At 43.8% G+C, this 21,571-nt stretch overlaps 1 protein-coding gene across 3 annotated transcripts in view; it reads right to left on the minus strand.

Annotated features, from left to right (window-relative positions):
• zmiz1a (zinc finger, MIZ-type containing 1a) overlaps positions 1-21,571 on the minus strand; it is a 564,484-nt gene that overhangs the window by 2,538 nt on the left and 540,375 nt on the right. For 2 of the 3 annotated variants that reach the window (XM_061937708.1, XM_061937724.2), the window contains 15 exons: positions 18,272-18,386; positions 17,979-18,199; positions 14,274-14,475; positions 12,558-12,839; positions 12,306-12,482; positions 12,160-12,228; positions 11,543-11,708; positions 11,009-11,150; positions 7,445-7,655; positions 7,242-7,347; positions 5,431-5,591; positions 5,294-5,361; positions 5,146-5,214; positions 2,703-2,974; positions 109-299 (listed from right to left, as the gene is read on the minus strand). In XM_061937708.1, coding sequence (XP_061793692.1) covers positions 109-299; positions 2,703-2,974; positions 5,146-5,214; positions 5,294-5,361; positions 5,431-5,591; positions 7,242-7,347; positions 7,445-7,655; positions 11,009-11,150; positions 11,543-11,708; positions 12,160-12,228; positions 12,306-12,482; positions 12,558-12,839; positions 14,274-14,475; positions 17,979-18,199; positions 18,272-18,386 — 2,452 coding nt within the window. Of the gene's footprint in view, positions 1-108; positions 300-2,702; positions 2,975-5,145; positions 5,215-5,293; positions 5,362-5,430; positions 5,592-7,241; positions 7,348-7,444; positions 7,656-11,008; positions 11,151-11,542; positions 11,709-12,159; positions 12,229-12,305; positions 12,483-12,557; positions 12,840-14,273; positions 14,476-17,978; positions 18,200-18,271; positions 18,387-18,458; positions 18,785-21,571 lie in introns of those variants that run through there. The other variant, XM_061937717.1, reaches the window with a different exon arrangement.

Genomic DNA, 21,571 nt, shown 5'->3' on the forward strand with positions numbered 1-21,571 from the left:
TGAATGGAAGCTGTGATCAGCATTATTGATGACATCAGCATGTGAGCGCACGCGTGCCACCGAGCAAACTCTGTTTCCATTGTGAGATTGAACGCAAGTTGCACTCACAGCGTCGCTCATGCCGTGGTTGAGGGGCTTGTCCTGCGACATGAGACCACCAGGCCCGGCGTCTGGCGGGTGGGAGAGCTGCGGCCCGTGGATGAAGTCGCTCATAGGTGGCCCCCCTCCTCCGCCGCCGCCGCCTCCAGAGGGGTTCCCGTGAGGGAAGTCAAAGTTCCCTTGACTGTGGTAGGTGTTGCCTTCAAGGACCAAAACAAAGAGCCTTATTAAATTGCGTATCGTACAGACATGAATATAAGACAACCTCCTTTTTTTATGAAATACGTGTGTGTGTGTGAGTGACAGTCAGAAAAGCTCTGTTATAACCAATTGTAAAAAGACTATGGAGCCATGTTGCTGTAATGACGTCATCCCGGCGCGCCGGAATCGTTTGAAAAAATAACAAGCAAGTCCAAGGAACTGATATACTGGGAACCGGCTCTGAACAAGAACCGGTTTTCGATTCCCCTCCCTACGTTTTTTGATTGATTGAAACTTTTATTAGTAGATTGCACAGTACAGTACATCCATCCGTCCATTTCATACCGCTTGTCCCTATTCCGAACAATTGACCACGAAATGGTAACACCCGAATACGTTTTTCAACTTGTTTATCAATTCATGGTAAGAGTGACAGGAAGAGAAGCTCCGACTGGCCCAGGGAAGACGTTGCTTTGTGCCATCTGCTGGTTTGCATGTACAATAACCTTTTTTTTCAAGAACAGTATTTTCTAAACTATGTGAGTGACAGGAAGAAAAGCTACGACTTGCCCAGGGAAGAAGTTGTTTGGTGTTTGCTGGTCTGCATGTATATCAACCTCTTTTTCCCCCCCAAGAACAGTTTTTGTCAAATATATTTGTGGGAGTGACGGGAAGAAAAACTCTAACTCAATCAGCGAAGAAGTTGTTTTGTGGCATCTGCTGGTTTGCATGTACAGCAAACTATTTTTTCAATAAGTGTTTTTGTAAAATATGTGCGTATGAGTGACGGGAAGAAAAGATCGGACTCGCTGAGGAAAGAAGGTGTTTGGTGCCATCTGCTGGTTTGCATGTATATCAACCCCCCCCCCACCCCCCAAGAACAGTTGTTGTAAAATATATTTGTGTGAGTGACAGGAAGAAAAGCTCTGACTCAATCAGCGAAGAAGTTGTTTTATGCCATCTGCTGGTTTGCATGTACAGCAAACAATTTTTTCAATAAGTGTTTTTGTAAAATATCTGCGTGTAAGGGACGGGAAGAAAAGCTCGGAATCGCTGAGGAAAGAAGGGGTTTGGTGCAATCTGGTTTGCATGTATAACTATTTTTTTTAATGAAGAGTTTTTACAAAATATGCATGTGTGAGTGACGGGAAGAAAAGCTGTGACTCCCTCGGGGAAGGTGTTTAGTGCAATCTGGTTTGCATGTTTAACTATTTTTTTAAATTAAAAGTTTTTACAAAATATGTACGTGTGAGTGACAAGAAGAAAAGCTCTGACTCGCTCAAGGAAGGAAGTGGTTTGGTGCCATCTGCTGGTTTGCATGTATATCAACCTCTTTTTCCCCCCAAGAACAGTTTTTGTCAAATATATTTGTGTGAGTGACGGGGAGAAAAGCTGTGAAGAAGGTGTTTGGTGCAATCTGGTTTGCATGTATAACTATTTTTTTAATTAAGAGTTTTTACAAAATATGTGTGTGTGAGTGACAGGAGAAAAGCTCTGACTTGCTCAGGGAAGGAAGTTGTTTGGTGCCATCTGCTGGTTTGCATGTCCATCAACCTCTTTCCCCACCCAAGAACAGTTTTTGTAAAATATATTTGTGTGAGTGACGGGAAAAAAAGCTGTGAAGGTGTTTGGTGCAATCTGGTTTGCATGTATAACGATTTTTTTATGAACAGTTTTTGAAAATATGTGCGTGTGAGTGACAAGAAGAAAAGCTCTGACTCGCTCAAGGAAGGAAGTTGTTTGGTGCCATCTGCTGGTTTGCATGTCTATCAACCTATTTCCCCCCTCCCAAGAACAGTTTTTGTAAAATATGTTTGTGTGAGTGACGGAAAGAAAAGCTCTGAGTCAATCAGGGAAGAAGTTGTTTTGTGCCACCTGCTGGTTTGCATGTAAAGCAATATATTTTTTCAAGAAGTGTTTGTTTTTGTAAAATATGTGCGTGTGAGTGACGGGAAAAAAAAGCTGTGACTCCCTTGGGGAAGAAGGTGTTTGTTTGCATGTACATAAACCTCTTTTTCCACCAAGAACAGTTCTTGTGAAATATGTGCATGTAAGTGACGGGAAGAAAATCTCTGACTCACTAAGGGATGAAGTTGTTTGGTGCCATCTGCTGGTTTGTATGTATAACAAACAGTTTTTTCCCCCCCAAGAACAGTTTTTGTAAAATATGTGCTGGTGAGTGACAGGAAGAAAAGCTCTGACTCGCTGTTAAAATTATTAAAAAATTAACGATAAACATCTGTACCAAATTTCTTGCAAGATACGGTCCTCAAAAAGGTTTTAGTGGGCGGAATAATATTAGTAAATAATAATAGTCAGAAATGTCAAAATTCCCAGTGCTTTTGAATGCGGCGTAAATATACACAACAAGGGGACGAAGACTCCCGCTCGTTGATGTTTACCTGCTACTGGGTACTCTCCCCCATTTCCACTGGCATGTTGACTAGGATGCAGGGGATAAGGGCCGGGACCGGGTCCGGGGCCGTGGCCGGGTCCAGGCCCCAGCTGGGCGATCATCTCCATCACATTGGGCATGGTCATCTGACTGGGGCTCATGGTCTTGAAGCGCTTGGCGAGCGGTCCGTCGGGGTCCTCCTTGATGTGCAGCTCCGACTTAATGGGCACGGGCCGCCAGCTGCATGTCGGGTCGATGGTCACCTCCTCGAACTCCGAACTGTTTGGCGGGAAATCAGTAAACGTTCGCCAATGTACAAAACCCAAAACCAGTGAAGTTGGCACGTTGTGTAAATGGTAAATAAAAACAGAATAAAATGATTTGCAAATCATTTTCAACTTATATTCAATTGAATAGACTGCAAAGACAAGATATTAACGTTCAAACTGGAAAACGTTGTTTTTTTTTGCTAATATTAGCTCATGTGGAATTTGATGCCTGCAACATGTTTAAAAAAAGCTGGCACAAGTGGCAAAAAAGACTGAGAAAGTTGAGGAATGCTGATCAAACACTTATTTGGAACATCCCACAGGTGAACAGGCTAATTGGGAACATGATTGGGTATAAAAAGCAGCTTCCATGAAATGCTCAGTCATTCACAAACAAGGATGGGGCGAGGGTCAACACTTTGTCAACAAATGCGTGAGCAAATTGTTTAAGAACAACATTTCTCAACCAGCTATTGCAAGGAATTTAGGGATTTCACCATCTACGGTCCGTAATATCATCAAAAGTTTCAGAGAATCTGGAGAAATCACTGCACCTAAGCCATGATATTACGGACCTTTGATCACTCAGGCGGTACGGCATCAAAAAGCGACTTCAGTGTGTAAAGGATATCACCACATGGGCTCAGGAACACTTGAGGAAACCACTGTCAGTAACTACAGTTGGTCGCTACATCTGTAAGTGCAAGTTAAAACTCTCCTAAGCAAGGCGAAAACAGTTTATCAACAACACCCAGAAACGCCGCCGGCTTTGCTGGGCCCGAGCTCATCTAAGGTGGACTGATGCAAAGTGGGAAAGTGTTCTGTGGTCTGACGAGTCCACATTTCAAATAGTTTTTGGAAACTGTGGACGTTGTGTCCTCCGGACCAAAGAGGAAAAGAACCATCCGGATTGTTGTAGGCGCAAAGTTGAAAATCCAGCATCTGTGATGGTATGGGGGTGTATTAGTGCCCAACACATGGGTAACTTACACATCTGTGAAGGCACCATTAATGCTGAAAGGTACATACAGGTTTTGGAGCAACATATGTTGACATCTGAGCAACGTTATCATGGACGCCCCTGCTTATTTCAGCAAGATAATGCCAAACCACGTGTTACAACAGTGTGGCTTCATAGTAAAAGAGTGCGGGTACTAGACTGGCCTGCCTGTAGTCCAGACCTGTCTCCCATTGAAAATGTGTGGCGCATTACAAAGCCTAAAAGACCACAACGGAGACTGTTGAACAACTTAAGCAAGAACGGGAAAAAAATTCCACCTGAAAAGTTTCAAAAATGTGTCTCCTCAGTTCCCAAACGTTTACAGAGTGTTGTTAAAAGGAAAGGCCATGTAACACACTGGTTAAAAATGCCCGTGACAACTTTTTTGCAATGTGTTGCTGCCATTAAATTTTAAGGTAATGATTGTTTGCAAAAAAACAAACAAGTTTCTCAGTTTGAACATTAAATATCTTGTCTTTGCAGTCTATTCAATTGAATATAAGTTGAAAAGGTGTCACGGCCCGGGCACATGCCAATGCGCATTCCTCAATGAGCGCACCTCGGGACACGCCCACGGCCGCTCCTCCCCTGCACGCGTCACTCCACCAGCCGCAATCAATCTGAAATCCGCGCACCTGTCGGTGATGATCTTCCTAGTCTTCTTAAGCCTGCACAACCTGCCATCCCTCGCCGGAATATAACCTTTCTGTTGGCGTACCTTCCCTGTGTGCATCCCCGAGTCAAGCTGTGCGTCTTGTGCTCCTGGATCTTCCCTGCCTCCCTCGTGCTTCCTGGTCCTCGACTCCTCGCTAGCCCCCGGACTACGACGACTCGCTCCGCCCCTGGATCATCTGCCCGCCCCACGGACTTCCGTGTTCCTTCGCTCTCGACAAAAACTTGGTAACACACACCTCAGCTAACTACACACATAGCCTCACACACATACACTCTTGGGTTTTGACACTCTCCATTTCCTTAGTGTAGTTTATTAGTTAGTATTGTTTATTATTATTATTAATATTATTGAACATTACTGCCCCCTGGTGTCTGTTGGTGTCATCTCCCCTAGTCTAACCATAACAAAAGGATTTGCAAATCATTGTATTCTGTTTTTATTTACCATTTACACAACGTGCCGACTTCACCGGTTTTGGGGTGTGTGCATACGCATGTAAACTTACTTTTGGATGGCGTTGAGGATCCCCCACATGTACTGATCCACTTCCAGACCTTCTAGTAATGCGGTTTTACTGTTAAAGGAGGCGAGCACGCTGTTAGATCCGCTCTTTTTTTTATAGTCAATGCAGATTTTGGGACGCGTGCACGTACTTGCATACAGGACATCTCCATGTTCCCCTCTCACAGTTCAGCTGCAGGTAGGACTCCAGATCGAAGCACTGTGAAAGACAAGGCCACAAAAATCAAGACTCGCTCCTTTCGTGTCGAGAACCTTCCGGGGCGCACACCTGCACGTGTTTGCAGTCGTGGCCCCGCGCGGGGAGCTGGATGCGTCTGAAGGTGATGGGACACTTAAGCGACACTTTAATGGCCGTCTGCTCCACGCCGTCCTCCCCGTTGAGGGTGGTGCTGCCCGCCGAGGCCGCCACGCTGCTGAAGTTCCTCTTAACTGCGGAGAGAGGAGGGGGCGGGGGAAGCGGCGATGTGATCGACCGACAGGTGGCAACGTACAAACCCCGTTTCCATATGAGTTGGGAAATTGTGTTAGATGTAAATATAAACGGAATACAATGATTTGCAAATTCTTTTCAACCCATATTCAATTGAATGCACTACAAAGACAACATATTTGATGTTCAAACTCATAAACTTTATTTTTGTTTTGCAAATAATAATTAACTTAGAATTTCATGGCTGCAACACGTGCCAAAGTAGTTGGGAAAGGGCATGTTCACCACTGTGTTACATTGCCTTTCCTTTCAACAACACTCAGTAAACGTTTGGGAACTGAGGAGACACATTTTTGAAGCTTCTCAGGTGGAATTATTTCCCATTCTTGCTTGATGTACAGCTTAAGTTGTTCAACAGTCCGGGGGTCTCCGTTGTGGTATTTTAGACTTCATAATGCGCCACACATTTTCAATGGGAGACAGGTCTGGACTACAGGCAGGCCAGTCTAGTACCCGCACTCTTTTACTATGAAGCCACGTTGATGTAACACGTGGCTTGGCATTGTCTTGCTGAAATAAGCAGGGGCGTCCATGGTAACGTTGTTTGGATGGCAACATATGTTGCTCCAAAACCTGTATGTACCTTTCAGCATTAATGGCGCCTTCACAGATGTGTAAGTTACCCATGTCTTGGGCACTAATACACCCCCATACCATCACAGATGCTGGCTTTTCAACTTTGCGCCTAGAAACAATCCGGATGGTTCTTTTCCTCTTTGGTCCGGAGGACACGACATCCACAGTTTCCAAAAACAATTTGAAATGTGGACGCGTCAGACCACAGAACACTTTTCCACTTTGTATCAGTCCATCTTAGATGAGCTCAGGCCCAGCGAGGCCGACGGCGTTTCTGGGTGTTGTTGATAAACGGTTTTCGCCTTGCATAGGAGAGTTTTAACTTGCACTTACAGATGTAGCGACCAACTGTAGTTACTGACAGTGGGTTTTTGAAGTGTTCCTGAGCCCATGTGGTGATATCCTTTACACACCGATGTCGCTTGTTGATGCAGTACAGCCTGAGGGATCGAAGGTCACGGGCTTAGCTGCTTACGTGCAGTGATTTCTCCAGATTCTCTGAACCCTTTGATGATATTACAGACCGTAGATGGTGAAATCCCTAAATTCCTTGCAATAGCTGGTTGAGAAAGGTTTTTCTTAAACTGTTCAACAATTTGCTCACGCATTTGTTGACATCCGTGTTTGTGAATGACTGAGCATTTCATGGAATCTACTTTTATACCCAATCATGGCACCCACCTGTTCCCAATTAGCCTGTTCACCTGTGGGATGTTCCAAATAAGTGTTTGATGAGCATTCCTCAACTTTATCAGTATTTATTGCCACCTTTCCCAACTTCTTTGTCACGTGTTGCTGGCATCAAATTCTAAAGTTAATGATTATTTGCAAAAAAAAAAAAAAGTTTATCAGTTTGAACATCAAATATGTTGTCTTTGTAGCATATTCAATGGAATATGGGTTGAAAATGATTTGCAAATCATTGTATTCCGTTTATATTTACATCTAACACAATTTCCCAACTCGTATGGAAACGGGGTTCGTAATTGAGACGTGAACGCACGGCGACGTACCTTTGGTGATGCAGTGTTCCGCGGGAAGGAGCCTCTTCTTCAGCAGCCCCTGGAGGACGGAGCGCACAGATGGCCTGTGGACCAGCTGCAGCACGAACAGATGCGACTGCAGAGCAACCCAATCAAATACAAGGACAGCCCAGTCTCAAAAAAGTGGCGCTCGACTCCCATCGTCACACCCGGAGAAGGTCGTTCCTACTCACGCAGCAACAGGCGGTGACGGTGATCTGGATGGTGTTCCTGCCCGGCTGGCACACGTGCTTCAGGTGCAAGGGCTTGTGGGAGGTCTTGTTGTCGCCCCTCTCGATGGTGAGGGGCGTGGCGTTGACGCTGACCTGGACGGACGCCGGCCAGTTGGTGTTCATCTGCCGGTCTTCGTGGTGGTAGCACTTGAACTGCAGCTCCAGGTCTGACCTGTGGGGGGTCGACTCTGAGTCTATTATGGCTTGTAGCTTAAAGGGGAACATTATCACCAGACCTATGTAAGCGTCAATATATACCTTGACGTTGCAGAAAAAAGACCATATATTTTTTTAACCGATTTCCGAACTCTAAATGGGTGAATTTTGGCGAATTAAACGCCTTTCTATTATTCGCTCTCGGAGCGATGACACATCGGGAAGCAATCCGCCATTTTCTCAAACACCGAGTCAAATCAGCTCTGTTATTTTCCGTTTTTGCAACTGTTTTCCGTACCTTGGAGACATCATGCCTCGTCGGTGTGTTGTCGGAGGGTGTAACAACACGAACAGGGACGGATTCAAGTTGCACCAGTGGCCCAAAGATGCGAAAGTGGCAAGAAATTGGAGGTTTGTTCCGCACACTTTACCAGAATAAATTTACAGGGAGCAGGGAAGCGAGGAAGCAGCAGACCCCTCGATGATGTAAACATCGGGCAACCGGAGGTGAGCACGGCGCCGCTCTAAATAGTTTGTCTGTGTTAGCCCTTATAATAATAATAATAATAACAACAACAACAACACTAACACTTGGTTAAAGGGGAACATTATCACCAGACCTATGTAAGCGTCAATATATACCTTGATGTTGCAGAAAAAAGACTATATATTTTTTTAACTGATTTCCGAACTCTAAATGGGTGAATTTTGGCGAATTAAACGTTGTGACGTCACATCGGGAAGCAATCCGCCATTTTCTCAAACACCGAGTCAAATCAGCTCTGTTATTTTCAGTTTTTTCGACTGTTTTCCGTACCTTGGAGACATCATGCCTCGTCGGTGTGTTGTCGGAGGGTGTAACAACACGAACAGGGACGGATTCAAGTTGCACCAGTGGCCCAAAGATGCGAAAGTGGCAAGAAATTGGAGGTTTGTTCCGCACACTTTACCAGAATAAATTTACAGGGAGCAGGGAAGCGAGGAAGCAGCAGACCACTCGATGATGTAAACATCGGGCAACCGGAGGTGAGCACGGCGCCGCTCTAAATAGTTTGTCAGTGTTAGCCCTTATAATAATAATAATAACAACACTAATACTTGGTTAAAGGGGAACATTATCACCAGACCTATGTAAGCGTCAATATATACCTTGATGTTGCAGAAAAAAGACCATATATTTTTTTAACCGATTTCCGAACTCTAAATGGGTGAATTTTGGCGAATTAAACGTTGTGACGTCACATCGGGAAGCAATCCGCCATTTTCTCACTTTCGTGGGTGTGTTGTCGGAGGGTGTAACAACACGAACAGGGACGGATTCAAGTTGCACCAGTGGCCCAAAGATGCGAAAGTGGCAAGAAATTGGACGAAATTTGTTCAAAATACGAGGGTGTGGGGAAAGCCGACGAAATTGTCAGTCGTTTGTTCCGCACACTTTACCGACGAAAGCTATGCTACGACAGAGATGGCAAGAATGTGTGGATATCCTGCGACACTCAAAGCAGATGCATTTCCAACGATAAAGTCAAAGAAATCTGCCGCCAGACCCCCATTGAATCTGCCGGAGTGTGTGAGCAATTCAGGGACAAAGGACCTCGGGAGCACGGCAAGCAATGGCGGCAGTTTGTTCCCGCAGACGAGCGCGCTAAACCCCCTGGATGTCTTGGCTCACACCGTCCCTTATGCCACCGAAGATGATCAAGAGAAGAATATCGACCCTAGCTTCCCTGGCCTGCTGACATCAACTCCAAAACTGGACAGATCAGCTTTCAGGAAAAGAGAGCGGATGAGGGTATGTCTACAGAATATATTAATTGATGAAAACTTTATTCATTACTCGCGGTTTTACGTAAATTATTATACATAAACTGTGTTTACCAATAATTTAGCTTAAAAACATTTATTTTTTTTCAATCATTCGAGTACATTCGGGTAGTCTTGTGTAATGCGGTATTTTGTGTCTATTTAGGTATGGTTAACCTGAGTGCTGAAATCGTGGAAAAATATATGTTCTTAGCGCGCCTGAAATGGGCTGTCTGCACTCTCAAAGTGCATGTTGTTGCCAAATGTATTTCATATGCTGTAAACCTAGTTCATAGTTGTTAGTAATTATCTTATCAGACAGTGTTAAGCCGCTGAAATCCGAGTCTGAATCCGAGCTAATGTCGCTTTACCTTGTTGTTTGTTTGTATTGGCATCACTGTGTGACGTCACAGGAAAACGATGGTTAAAATCAGGCACTTTGAAGCTTTTTTTAGGGATATTGCGTGATGGGTAAAATTTTGAAAAAAACTTCGAAAAATAAAATAAGCCACTGGGAACTGATTTTTAATGGTTTTAACCCTTCTGAAATTGTGATAATGTTCCCCTTTAAATCAACCTTTTTTGAGTGTACAAAATGCCCCTCACTGGACGCCCTGGTGTTATGATTATGTATAGTGCTACTGTGAACTATTTGGGCCAAGAGAAAAGCAGGAGTTTTACTACCGGTTACTGATGGTAGAGATGTCCGATAATGGCCTTTTTGCCGATATTCCGATATTGTCCAACTCTTAATTACCGATTCCGATATCAACCGATTCCGATATATACAGTCGTGGAATTAACACATTATTATGCCTAATTTTGTTGTGATGCCCCGCTGGATGCATTAAACAATGTAACAAGGTTTTCCAAAATAAATCAACTCAAGTTATGGAAAAAAAAAAATGCCAACATGGCACTGCCATATTTATTATTGAAGTCATAAAGTGCATTATTTTTTTTTTAACATGCCTCAAAACAGCAGCTTGGAATTTGGGACATGCTCTCCCTGAGAGAGCATGAGGAGGTTGAGGTGGGCGGGGTTAGGGGGGCGGGGTTTGGGTAGAGGGTAGAGGGGGGTGTATATTGTAGCGTCCCGGAAGAGTTAGTGCTGCAAGGGTTTCTGGGTATTTGTTCTGTTGTGTTTATGTTGTGTTACGGTGCGGATGTTCTCCCGAAATGTGTTTGTCATTCTTGTTTGGTGTGGGTTCACAGTGTGGCGCACATTTGTAACAGTGTTAAAGTTGTTTATACGGCCACCCTCAGTGTGACCTGTATGGCTGTTGACTAAGTATGTATTGCATTCACTTGTGGGTGTGAAAAGCCGTAGATATTATGTGATTGGACCGGCACGCAAAGGTAGTGCCTTTAAGGTTTTGGCGCTCTGTACTTCTCCCTACGTCCGTGTACACAGTGGCGTTTTAAAAAGTCATACATTTTACTTTTTGAAACCGATACCGATAATTTCCGATATTACATTTTAAAGCATTTATCGGCCGATAATATCGGCAGTCCGATATTATCGGACATCTCTAGTTGACGGGGGGAGAAATGTCCCCTGGTTACCTCCACATGAGGGTCTGGTGGACGGAGGGTCGGAGGTGGAAGACGTGGTTGCTGACGGCCAGGTTGTGCTCCAAGCGGAACGGCTCCAGCACGACGCCGTCTCTGACTGGGAAGGTCAGCCGCAGCTCCTCGTTGGGGTTAGCTGGGAGAGAGGAACAACGGGAAAAAAAAGTCAAATATTAATATTAATTTATCCAGCGGCTAAGTGCAATAAAAAGCAAGTATCGCAAGTTTTGATTTTATCAGAAAAAAAATGCAGAATTGCAAATTTTACTTTTAATTCAATCAAATTAATTCATTATATTATTACTGTGTGTCCAAATTTTACAAGTAGTTTATGAATACAAAAAATTATATTTAAAAATTTAATAATTCGACATTATAACTTTACATTACTGATATTGCCCTTGTTGTTTAGCAATTTATTAAAATCAAAATATTAATAATATTGACTGATTTGGGAGCAATCAAACAGTCTATTGCGTCATAATTGACCAAATATGGTACACTTGTCAAGTCAAGAGTTCTACTTACATGGAGGGGGAGGAAGGGCTGTCATATTTGGTTTCATGTCAGGTGGAAACGGCGGCTTCACATCCTGGTTTGGCGAGAGGTACGGAGGAATGCTACTTCCGGGCGTCATTGGGGGCGTGGGGTTTCCAGGTACTGGGGAGTGGGGGTAGTTACCCGGCCTGGGGGGCTTCAAAAAGACAGGCAAAAATAAATAAATGAGTTGCGATGCCATTCATAAACATCTATGTGGGGGGGCGTGGCCTGCGGGCCTGCGGAGAAGCGGGCCGTGTCAGGACTGGCGGGTTCTTCAGACCACCAATTATTGACATGACCGCCTCGTTCATCTTTCTGAACAATGATTTATTTTGCAATAAATGTTGTTTGTGTTCGTTTTCAGTCATATCTGTTTGTCTCCCCCTCACTCGTTTGTGCTCGGGTTTTCTCTCCACCATCAACAACCTTTCTCCTTCCCGACCGCTGCTTTTAACAGAGCGGCAGGTGATCAGACAAACACCCACAGCTGTGTCATCTACGCACATACCGCTAATCTCGAAGCCGGTCCTGACACGCCCCGCTTCTCCGCAGGCCCGCAGGCCACGCCCCCCACAATCTAATTTAAACAGGAAGCGAGGACATACCCCATTCCCTTGGCCGTATGAGTAGCCACCACCTGAGAAGGTGGTGCTCTGCCCGTTGAAGGGCTCTTGCTGCAAAACAAACACAAATATATTTAGTTTGACAACATTAATTGCAGATGTTTGACGTGGAGGACGTTAAAACGGACCTTGTAGTACTGGCCCATGGGCATGCCAGGTGGGTACTGTCCTTGCCCCGGCTGCCCTGGCATCCTCTGCCCTGGGTAGTTGGGTGAAGGCAGCGGCCTGGAGGCGTTGGGAGTTGGGTACTGTCCCTGCTGGGGCGGGAACTGACTGCTCGGCCCGTATTGACCTCCATAGCCCGCCTCCGGAAGGAACATCGAAGCAATGAGCGCGTGCTGACCTGGCGCGGGTAACTCCGCGTGACGTGGTCCACTCACCTCCCCGGGATATGGTCTCTTCATTCCCTGCATGGGCATGCCTTGCCGGGGTCCTCCGGGGTACCCTTGCTGGGGCATCCGCTGGCCGTGGCCCCCGAACGGTCCCATGCCGGGAGTACGGGACTGGCTCATGCCCATGGGAGGTCCGCCCATGTTTGGGTTGTTCATGCCTGAACCCATGCTGGCCGGATTCATACCTCCGGGCGGGCCTCGTGGTCCCGGCTGGTTCATGAACTGACTGTTGTAGGCCTGAGCCGGGCCCATTTGGAAGGAGGAACACATCTGGAGGAAAGAAGAGACGGATTCAAAAATGCAAGACCGCTACTCACATTTTTATTATATTTCGACAAGGCTACAGGAATTAACATTTAGAGTAGTCAGTAGGGATGATGTACGAAACCGATTCTCCCGGTTGTTCGATAAGAAAAGAACCGATTCCATGGACTCGAATCCCTTTTTGAGAACGGGTTCCTGTTATCGAGGCCACTATAGTAAAGAAAAAGAGTTGGTTCTTTATTCGTATCCCTGGGAACGAATCCCAAATGGGCAATGTTATGCTCATTTGATTGTAGACTCATACTGACACCTTGTGGCCATATGAAAATACTACGCATCAATAGTTTGGGCACTTCCGGGTTGACGATGTTATTCCAGTTCATGAGACAATTGAGAAGTAGACAAGTTGTGTTAGCTCTTACAAGCCTTGGAAAAGATAAGTCTGAAAGTAAACTGTTTAAATTGTTTATGTAACTCAATATTAAGGTGGAAAGTGGTTACATTTAATAGTAAGATGTTTATTGAAAAACGATTTTTGTGCACTGTTTCAATGGATGTTTTGAGGACTTAAAATGGCTGCCAGTCGTGTATTTCCACCATCGAAATAGTTTCAACACTCAGAAGTATTTGTTTGATGATAGTACTGTATACTTGTGTTAAGCTAATATTTACATATTGTGTATTACATTTCAGTATGTTAATTGAATCACATAGCTTATACATTTGTCATTGTGTGTATTTCAGTTTAAAAAAAACAAAAAACAACAACAGTCCAGTGCAAGACAAAAGTAAAGATAGGAAAAGACAAAGCAAGATCAACAACAATAAAGAGCCTAAATGGATTAATCTGCTTTGGAACTTTATTAGACGTCTTGGATTGTTTGTTAGCTGTCTGCCTGTGTGTGTAGTTAGTATGTTCCAATAGCAGCAGAAGTGCTCTTTTTGGAGAGCTGTATTATTTTCAGTTTTGTGCCCAAGGGACTGATTTTATTTAACACTATATTATTATTTATACACCTATAGTGATCACAGAGACAGGTTGTTTTTGTGTTACTGTATATATTTGTTTTTCTGAAAAATCCCACTTAATATACTTTGGGTAACAATAGTCAATATTTTTTTTTTTTTTTTTTTTTTAGGGGGGTAACAGTCAATATTTATTTATTTATTTTATTTTAGTTTTTTCTTATAAAACAAAAGTGAGCTTTTGTTAAAACAAATATTGTGGTTTTTTTCCATATACAACAACCTATCTGGAATCGACAAGTAATCGGTTCGATAAGAGGATTCGATAATGGGCTCGAACTCGATAATTTCTTATGAAACATCATTCCTAGTAAGTCAGTGTGCAGCTTGAATAATAAACAGGGTGTAAAGCAGTATAATAAGTAAGTTGTTTAGTGCCACTCTGCATTTAGGCACCATTTGTGTCATGGGTACCTGTCCATATTGGTTCATGTCTTTGTTCTGCGTCTCCTGCAGCGCCGCCACAGTGGCCGTCGCCGTGGCGGTGGCCGTAGCGGCTGCGGCCGCGACGGCAGCTGCAGCGGCGGCGGCAGCGGGCTGAGTGAAGTCGCCGGTCGGGCGTGAATGCGAGGTCATGCTCATACCTCCAGGGGGCGGATTGGGTCCTCCGGAGTAACTGTAGAGAATAGAAGGCGGTGTTAGTGACGTCTCCTGATGGATTTAAGAGTCCTATTATTTTGGCGGCGGGGTTGAGATGGGCGGGGCGTCCTGGAAGAGTTAGTGCTGCAAGGGTTTCTGGGTATTTGTTCTGTTGTGTTTATGTTGTGTTACGGTGCGGATGTTCTCCCGAAATGTGTTTGTCATTCTTGTTTGGTGTGGGTTCACAGTGTGGCGCATATTTGTAACGGTGTTAAAGTTGTTTATACGGCCACCCTCAGTGTGACCTGTATGGCTGTTGATCAAGTATGACTTGCATTCACTTAAGTGTGTTGAAGCCACATATATTATGTGACTGGGCCGGCACGAAGGTAAAGCGGACATGACGACAGGTTGTAGAGGACGCTAAAGGCAGTGCCTTTAAGACACGCCCCCAATATTGTTGTCCGGGTGGAAATCGGGAGAAATTCGGGAGAATGGTTGCCTCGGGAGATTTTCGGGAGGGGTACTGAAATTCGGGAGTCTCCCGGGGAAATCGGGAGGGTTGGCAAGTATGCCCTACGTCCGTGTTTTACCGGAAAGTCATTAATTTTACTTTTTGAAACCGATACCGATAATTTCCGATATTACATTTTAAAGCATTTATCGGCCGATGTTATCGGACATCTCTAGTTGACGGGGGAGAAATGTCCCCTGGTTACCTCCACATGAGGGTCTGGTGGACTGAGGGTCGGAGGTGGACATCTCTACTGGACGTCTAATCATCGTTAGACAAATGATCAATGACAAATGGCAGAGATATTCAACTGGCGGCCCCGGGGCTTAATCGGGTATAGGAATGACATCATCCCCAAGTTCAGTTCAAAATTTGGGAGACAAATTTGCAGCACATTCCTATAAACACGAGAGTGCTCCCGTTGTATAGAAGGACTTGGACCAGCGTAAAACACGTCGGCAGATCCTTGCATTGACATAACATCTCAGCAACAAACTGTAATATCTTACTGAGATCATTTAGGACCAAAACCCTTAAAACAAGTAAAACACCCTAACATAAAATCTGCTTAGTGAGAAGAATGATCTTATCAGACAGAAAATATGCAAATATCACCCTTATTAGAAGGCAGTGACGTGGAAAGAAAGAAAAGAACGAAAAAAATGTAAAAAGAAAAAAAATTAATTAAATTGTTATATGTATCCAGTGATTATACTATAAAGTTATTTTCCATTTACCTTCACCAGTTTTAGATAATTTTTATTCAAAATCGCTGAATTTTCACATTTGCCGTTCAAATACTGAGAAGAGACGGTGCGGTGAACAGCAGCCAGTTGAGGCGCGTCACTCAGTGCCTCAACATGGATTCCGGACTCGGCTAACTGCTGGCCTGCTGTGCAGTGAGACCGTATTGCTATATGAACTATATTATACATTTCCATAGTTTAGTTAGCTGAGGTATATAATGTACAGTGTATTTTGTCAACAACTGTATGTGTGTAAAGTATTTCTTGTGCTGAGCGATCATAAAACGGCTGCAAAAAACGCACTGGCTGAGGTTCGCAGTAATCCCGCCTCCTGCACCCCCGCCGTAGAATTGTTATATCAACTAAAGCCCACACTTAAACTTTCCACGTGCAAGATTGAATCTATTTAAAAAAAATATTTCATAAGAAGCCAAAAAGTGCAAAAACAATAATGTTCGTGTTGGAGGAGTTGTGAATGACTGCAGGGACACAACATTAGGTACACCTGCAGACTGCAGGTGTATCTAATTCACAACTCCTCCAACACGAACATTATTGTTTTTGCACTTTTTGGCTTCTTATTAAATAACTTTTGTAACCTATTTTCATGGGCTTTCCTCTTTGTGATGTTAAGTTCCTGTTATGCGCTGTTATACAGTATATGCCTTGAGCTCTTATTTTGAAGGCGATAAGAGCGGAAGTGATGTCACGTTGCGGAGGTTTTTGAAAGAAGGTAAATAAAGTGGTCCTGGTGTAAACTGGAGCCTCTGTGTTTGTTATTTTGTAGTTTCATACAGTATAGGTGACATTTATAAACCCTCGGTTACACTTTTTTAAATAGATTCAATCTTGCACGTGGAAAGTTTAAGTGAGGGCTTTAGTTGCGGCGCATGGACTTCATTTATAAGTAAAGGTAAGACCATAATAACGTTTTTTTTTAATTAAATGTGCTTTTTTGTGTGCTACAGTTTGTATGTGTAAAGTTAAAGTTAAGTTAAAGTACCAATGATTGTCACACACACACTAGGTGTAATGAAATTTGTCGTCTGCATTTGACCCATCCCCTTGATCACCCCCTGGGAGGTGAGGGGAGCAGTGGGCAGCAGCGGCGCCGCGCCCGGGAATCATTTTTGGTGATTTAACCCCCAATTCCAAGCCTTGATGCTGAGTGCCAAGCAGGGAAGAATGCTGGTATGAGCTTTTAAACATAACCCATTAACTGCTGCCAATCAAATGGTGAATAAGATACTCTTTAGGGTTCATATGTTTGTAAATCTGACTGTGATGAAGTCAGTGCCTCACCAGCCATCAACCTCACCGCACGTCACTGCTATTTACGGTTTTAATTGGTTTTACCCTTTAAAATCGTTTTGAATCATATTTATTTTATATTATTTTTAATATTGTTGTGCAGCACTTTGGAAACATTTTGTTGTTTAAATGTGCTATATAAATAAAGTGGATTGGATTATTTGAGATATTTAATCTTACTTAGATTTCAGTTTTTGCAGCGTAGCGTGACACAACGTTTACCCGTAATTTTTTTCCCCCCTCACCCATACTTGCCAACCTTGAGACCCACGATTTCGGGAGGTGGGGGGTGGAGGGTGGCGGGGGGCGTGGTCGGGGGTGGGGTGGGGGCGTGGTTAAGAGGGGAGGAGTATATTTACAGCTAGAATTCACCAAGTCAAGTATTTCACATATATATCTATATCTATATATCTATATATATATATATATATATGAGAAATACTTGACTTGGTGAAGTCAAGTATTTCATATATATATATATATATAGTCAAGTATTTCATATATATATATATATATATATATATAAGAAATACTTGACGTTCAGTGTTCATTTATTTACACATATACACACATAACACTCATCTACTCATTGTTGAGTTAAGGGTTGAATTGTCCATCCTTGTTCTATTCTCTGTCACTATTTTTCTAACCATGCTGAACACCCTCTCTGATGATGCATTCCGCTTCGTCTCCTTGTTGTGTGTGCAGTTGTGCACTGCACTCTCTAAAAACCGTACATTTTATTGTCACATATGCATGTACAGTAGAGGGCAGTATTGTCCTGTTTAAGAGTGTCACAACATTGCTGTTTATGGCAGACGAACTGCTTTACGGTAGACAAAACGTGACTGCTGTTGTTATGTGTTGTTGCCGCGCTGGGAGGACGTTAATGAAACTGCCTAACAATAAACCTGGAGGGGGCGTGGCCTCCAGCTCCGCCAGAATTTCGGTTTGCAAGTATGTCCTCACCTGCCACTGTATCCCCCGGGGCCTCCAGGGTATCCGGGTCTGCTGTACATCCCCTGCTGAATGTACTGCTGGCTGGAGCCTCCTTTGCTGGGGAACTGCTGCTGCTGAGCGGCAAACTGCGGCGAGTTGAGCCCCGCCGCGCCGGCCGACATCCCCGACGCCATGGGGTTACCCCCGTGGTTCATGGGGTTATTGCTGTTGACCATCGGGTTCCCCAGAACCTGGAACAAAAACCACGCGGGCGGGATAAGATTTTTTTTTTTTCCAGATGCCCGGATGTGCTGGGACCTTACCTGACTCTGTGATGTATTGGTGACGCCCCACACTGTTGTAACTACAGACAATGACCCCGGGGGCTGGTTAGTGTTTTGTTGCCAGGGGACGGAGTCGTAGGGAAAGGAGCCATCGCTGGAGAATAAAAGAGAGACAATTGTTACTTTCCAATTTCAACAATCCCCTCGCAAAAAAAAAAAACAACACCTCGGTGCCAGAATACGTGGCGACGAGCTCCCCAGAGGCCCTGAAAAACCTCCGGCGGCGTTGGAAAGGTCTGCTCTGGAATGAACGTGAGACATCCCCCCCGCCCCGTCCAAAAGCACAATAAACATCCAGATGGGGGCGAGGCAAGCGGCCCAGCTGGAGGGCAGGAGAAAGCTGCTATTTTTGGACGGGAGCTCTCATCTCTCCGAGGTGAGCTCTACTCAGAATGAGGAGTTTGATATGTCCTCAAAGATCCTCCACAGACCCCCCAAAAAAAGGATCTTTGACTAACTCCAGGCTGTCTTTATTCCCCTTTTGTGTGTGTTTTTTTTTTTTTTTTTTTTTTGAAAGCTGCCTCTTTGATAGAGAGTGTCATGAGCACACCATGTTCTCTCAAAACATTACTTAACAGTCCCTCCCCCTCTTTCCCCCCTACCTCCTTAAATCTGCTCAGCGCCCTCAAAGTAATTCTGCTTCCACTCCAAAAAAAATGCAAATCCTGCGTGTGTGTGTGTGTGTGTGTGTGTGTGTGTGTGCGCGACTTCAATAGAATAGTTTAATGAAGACTGACCCACCGCTGGGGAACGCCACAATGAACTCCAGTCAACTTTTAACGATTGGATTTGTGAGAAAAGACGCCCGCGAATATAAGAAAACACTTGGAAGGGCTTGATAGCGGTTTTTAGAAGTTGCTTTGGAGGCGACGTGGAAATTAAAGTTGCTTTGAAAAAGAAAGCTAAATACAGTCGTCCCTTGCCACACGAGATTGCGCAATTCCCGGCTATAAGCTGCTACTTCATTCCTACGCTTTGCACCATGTGGCTTATAAAACGGTGCGGCTAAATTATGGATTTTTCTCCGCTGATAACCGTATAGTTTTGAAATCAAGAAATAGTTTTCAACAGACACTGAAAAGAAGCGTTAATGTTTGTGCTACTACTACTGCCTTTGTGTCCTGGGCATGACGTTAAAGTGCATCCGGCAGTGGAGGCTTGGGGCACTAAGAGGTTAACCCCTTTACTACTGTTACCCCTGGTGGCCCTTGGCAAAGGCTTAGTACCTGACTGCCCCCTAGCCAGGGATACGGTGAAGACCTCATCGGCAGAGAAGGCGGAAGACGGTAGATTTAAGAACTAACACAACGGCTGCGATGGCGGATGAAGGCTGCAGCAGAAAAGGGTCCCCAGTCGTCTTGGACTCCATGCCACTGGACCCTGACCCGATTCTGTCAAGGATCGTGTGGCGACTGTCTGTGCACCAAGTCTCCCCACGTAAAACAAAGTCACGCACAGGCATCCTCCATAAAGGGATACACCCCTACCAGGAGGATCGTCATACTCGTTCGAGGGACCGCCGATGATGACTACTGCCTAGTTTCTCTTGTTCTATTCTTATTTTTACTGTTATATATTTATTCTTATTTTTCCTTTTTCTTTTATTCTTATTGTTATACTTTCTATTTTATTTCCATTTATAGCCCTCATTATTTACTTTTTACTTTTTAAATTCGATCTCAATTCTGTACACTTTTATTTTCCTGATGAAACTCTCCTGAAGGAATCAATAAAGTAGTATCTATCTATCTATCTAGCTATCTATGGCGCCATCTTTTGGACGAGTTTGCTCATGTCTAGAGTATTTCCTTCTGTTTAGTGCTTTAAACTGGAAGTACAAGTGCCGTTTGGTGTTCTAGTCTTCCATAGCGTTTCTACTCGTATGGATTATTCATTCATCCCTTCAAGCAACGTTTGTACATTTTACAATATAACTACAACTATTTAATCTTACCAAACCGTCCCGTGTGATGTATGTAGGAGTGTTTTCATGCATATTTGTACGGGCTATCATAATGCAATCAAGCTAGCGTCATTAGCATTAGCGAATATGCTAACAGTGTCTGTATTCGTATTATTATCCTGACAACGGCATGCTGTTTGAATTGCTCCAGTTTCACAAATTGTTAGAATAATTACCGTATTGTTAGAATTACCGTATTGTTAGAATAATTACCGTATTTTTCAGACTATAAGTCGCAGTTTTTTCATAGTTTGGCCGGGGGTGCGACCTATACTCAGGAGCGACTTATGTGTGAAATGATTAACACATTACCGTAAAATATCAAATAATATTATTTATCTCATTCACGTAAGAGACTAGACGTATAAGATTTCATGGGATTTAGTGATTAGGAGTGAGAGATTGTTTGGTAAACGTATAGCATGTTCTATATGTTATAGTTATTTGAATGACTCTTACCATAATATGTTACGTTAACATACCAGGCACGTTCTCAGTTGGTTATTTATGCCTCATATAACGTAAACTTATTCCGCCTGTTGTTCACTATTCTTTATTTATTTTAAATTGCCTTTCAAATGTCTATTCTTGGTGTTGGCTTTTATCAAATAAATTTCCCCAAAAAATGCGACTTATACTCCAGTGCGACTTATATATGTTTTTTTCCTTCTTTATTATGCATTTTCGGCCGGTGCGACTTACACTGCGGAGCGACTTATACTCCGAAAAATACGGTAATTCTTATTTTTGCACTTTTTTTCCCCCAAGTTCCATTGTATGTTCTACTTTTCTGACACCACCAGATGGCAGTATAAGTGTCCACATAAGTGGCCATAAGACCCCAATTCAGTAGTGTACACAATTTTGGAAATAAGAGCTAAAAGGTGCTGTCCACGCATGTGGCCACTAAGCCTTTAGAGGTTTTAAAGATACTAATTTCAACAATATGTTTACACTTGTGGCTGGAGAAGTGCACTACAACACGCGGGAAGCTGTTGTTTAGTTTATCGTACATAGCTTCAGGTATACAGTAAACCCTTCTTTATGACCGTGGTGAAAGAGTTTCCGCAAAGTAGGAATATCAATCCATCCATTTTCTACCGCTTATTCCCTTTGGGGTCGCGGGGGGGCGCTGGAGCCTATCTCAGCTACAATCGGGCGGAAGGCGGTGTACACCCTGGACAAGTCGCCACCTCATCGCAGGGCCAAGTAGGAATAATGAATTATAAAAAATATTTTCATAGCTAGAGCATAGAAATATAGTCTTAACTACCCGACCGGGCTTTCTGCTCTGCCGCTCCCAGTCTGTGGAACGC

This window comes from Nerophis lumbriciformis, linkage group LG02 (genome assembly GCF_033978685.3).
Source record: "Nerophis lumbriciformis linkage group LG02, RoL_Nlum_v2.1, whole genome shotgun sequence".
NCBI lineage: Eukaryota > Metazoa > Chordata > Actinopteri > Syngnathiformes > Syngnathidae > Nerophis > Nerophis lumbriciformis.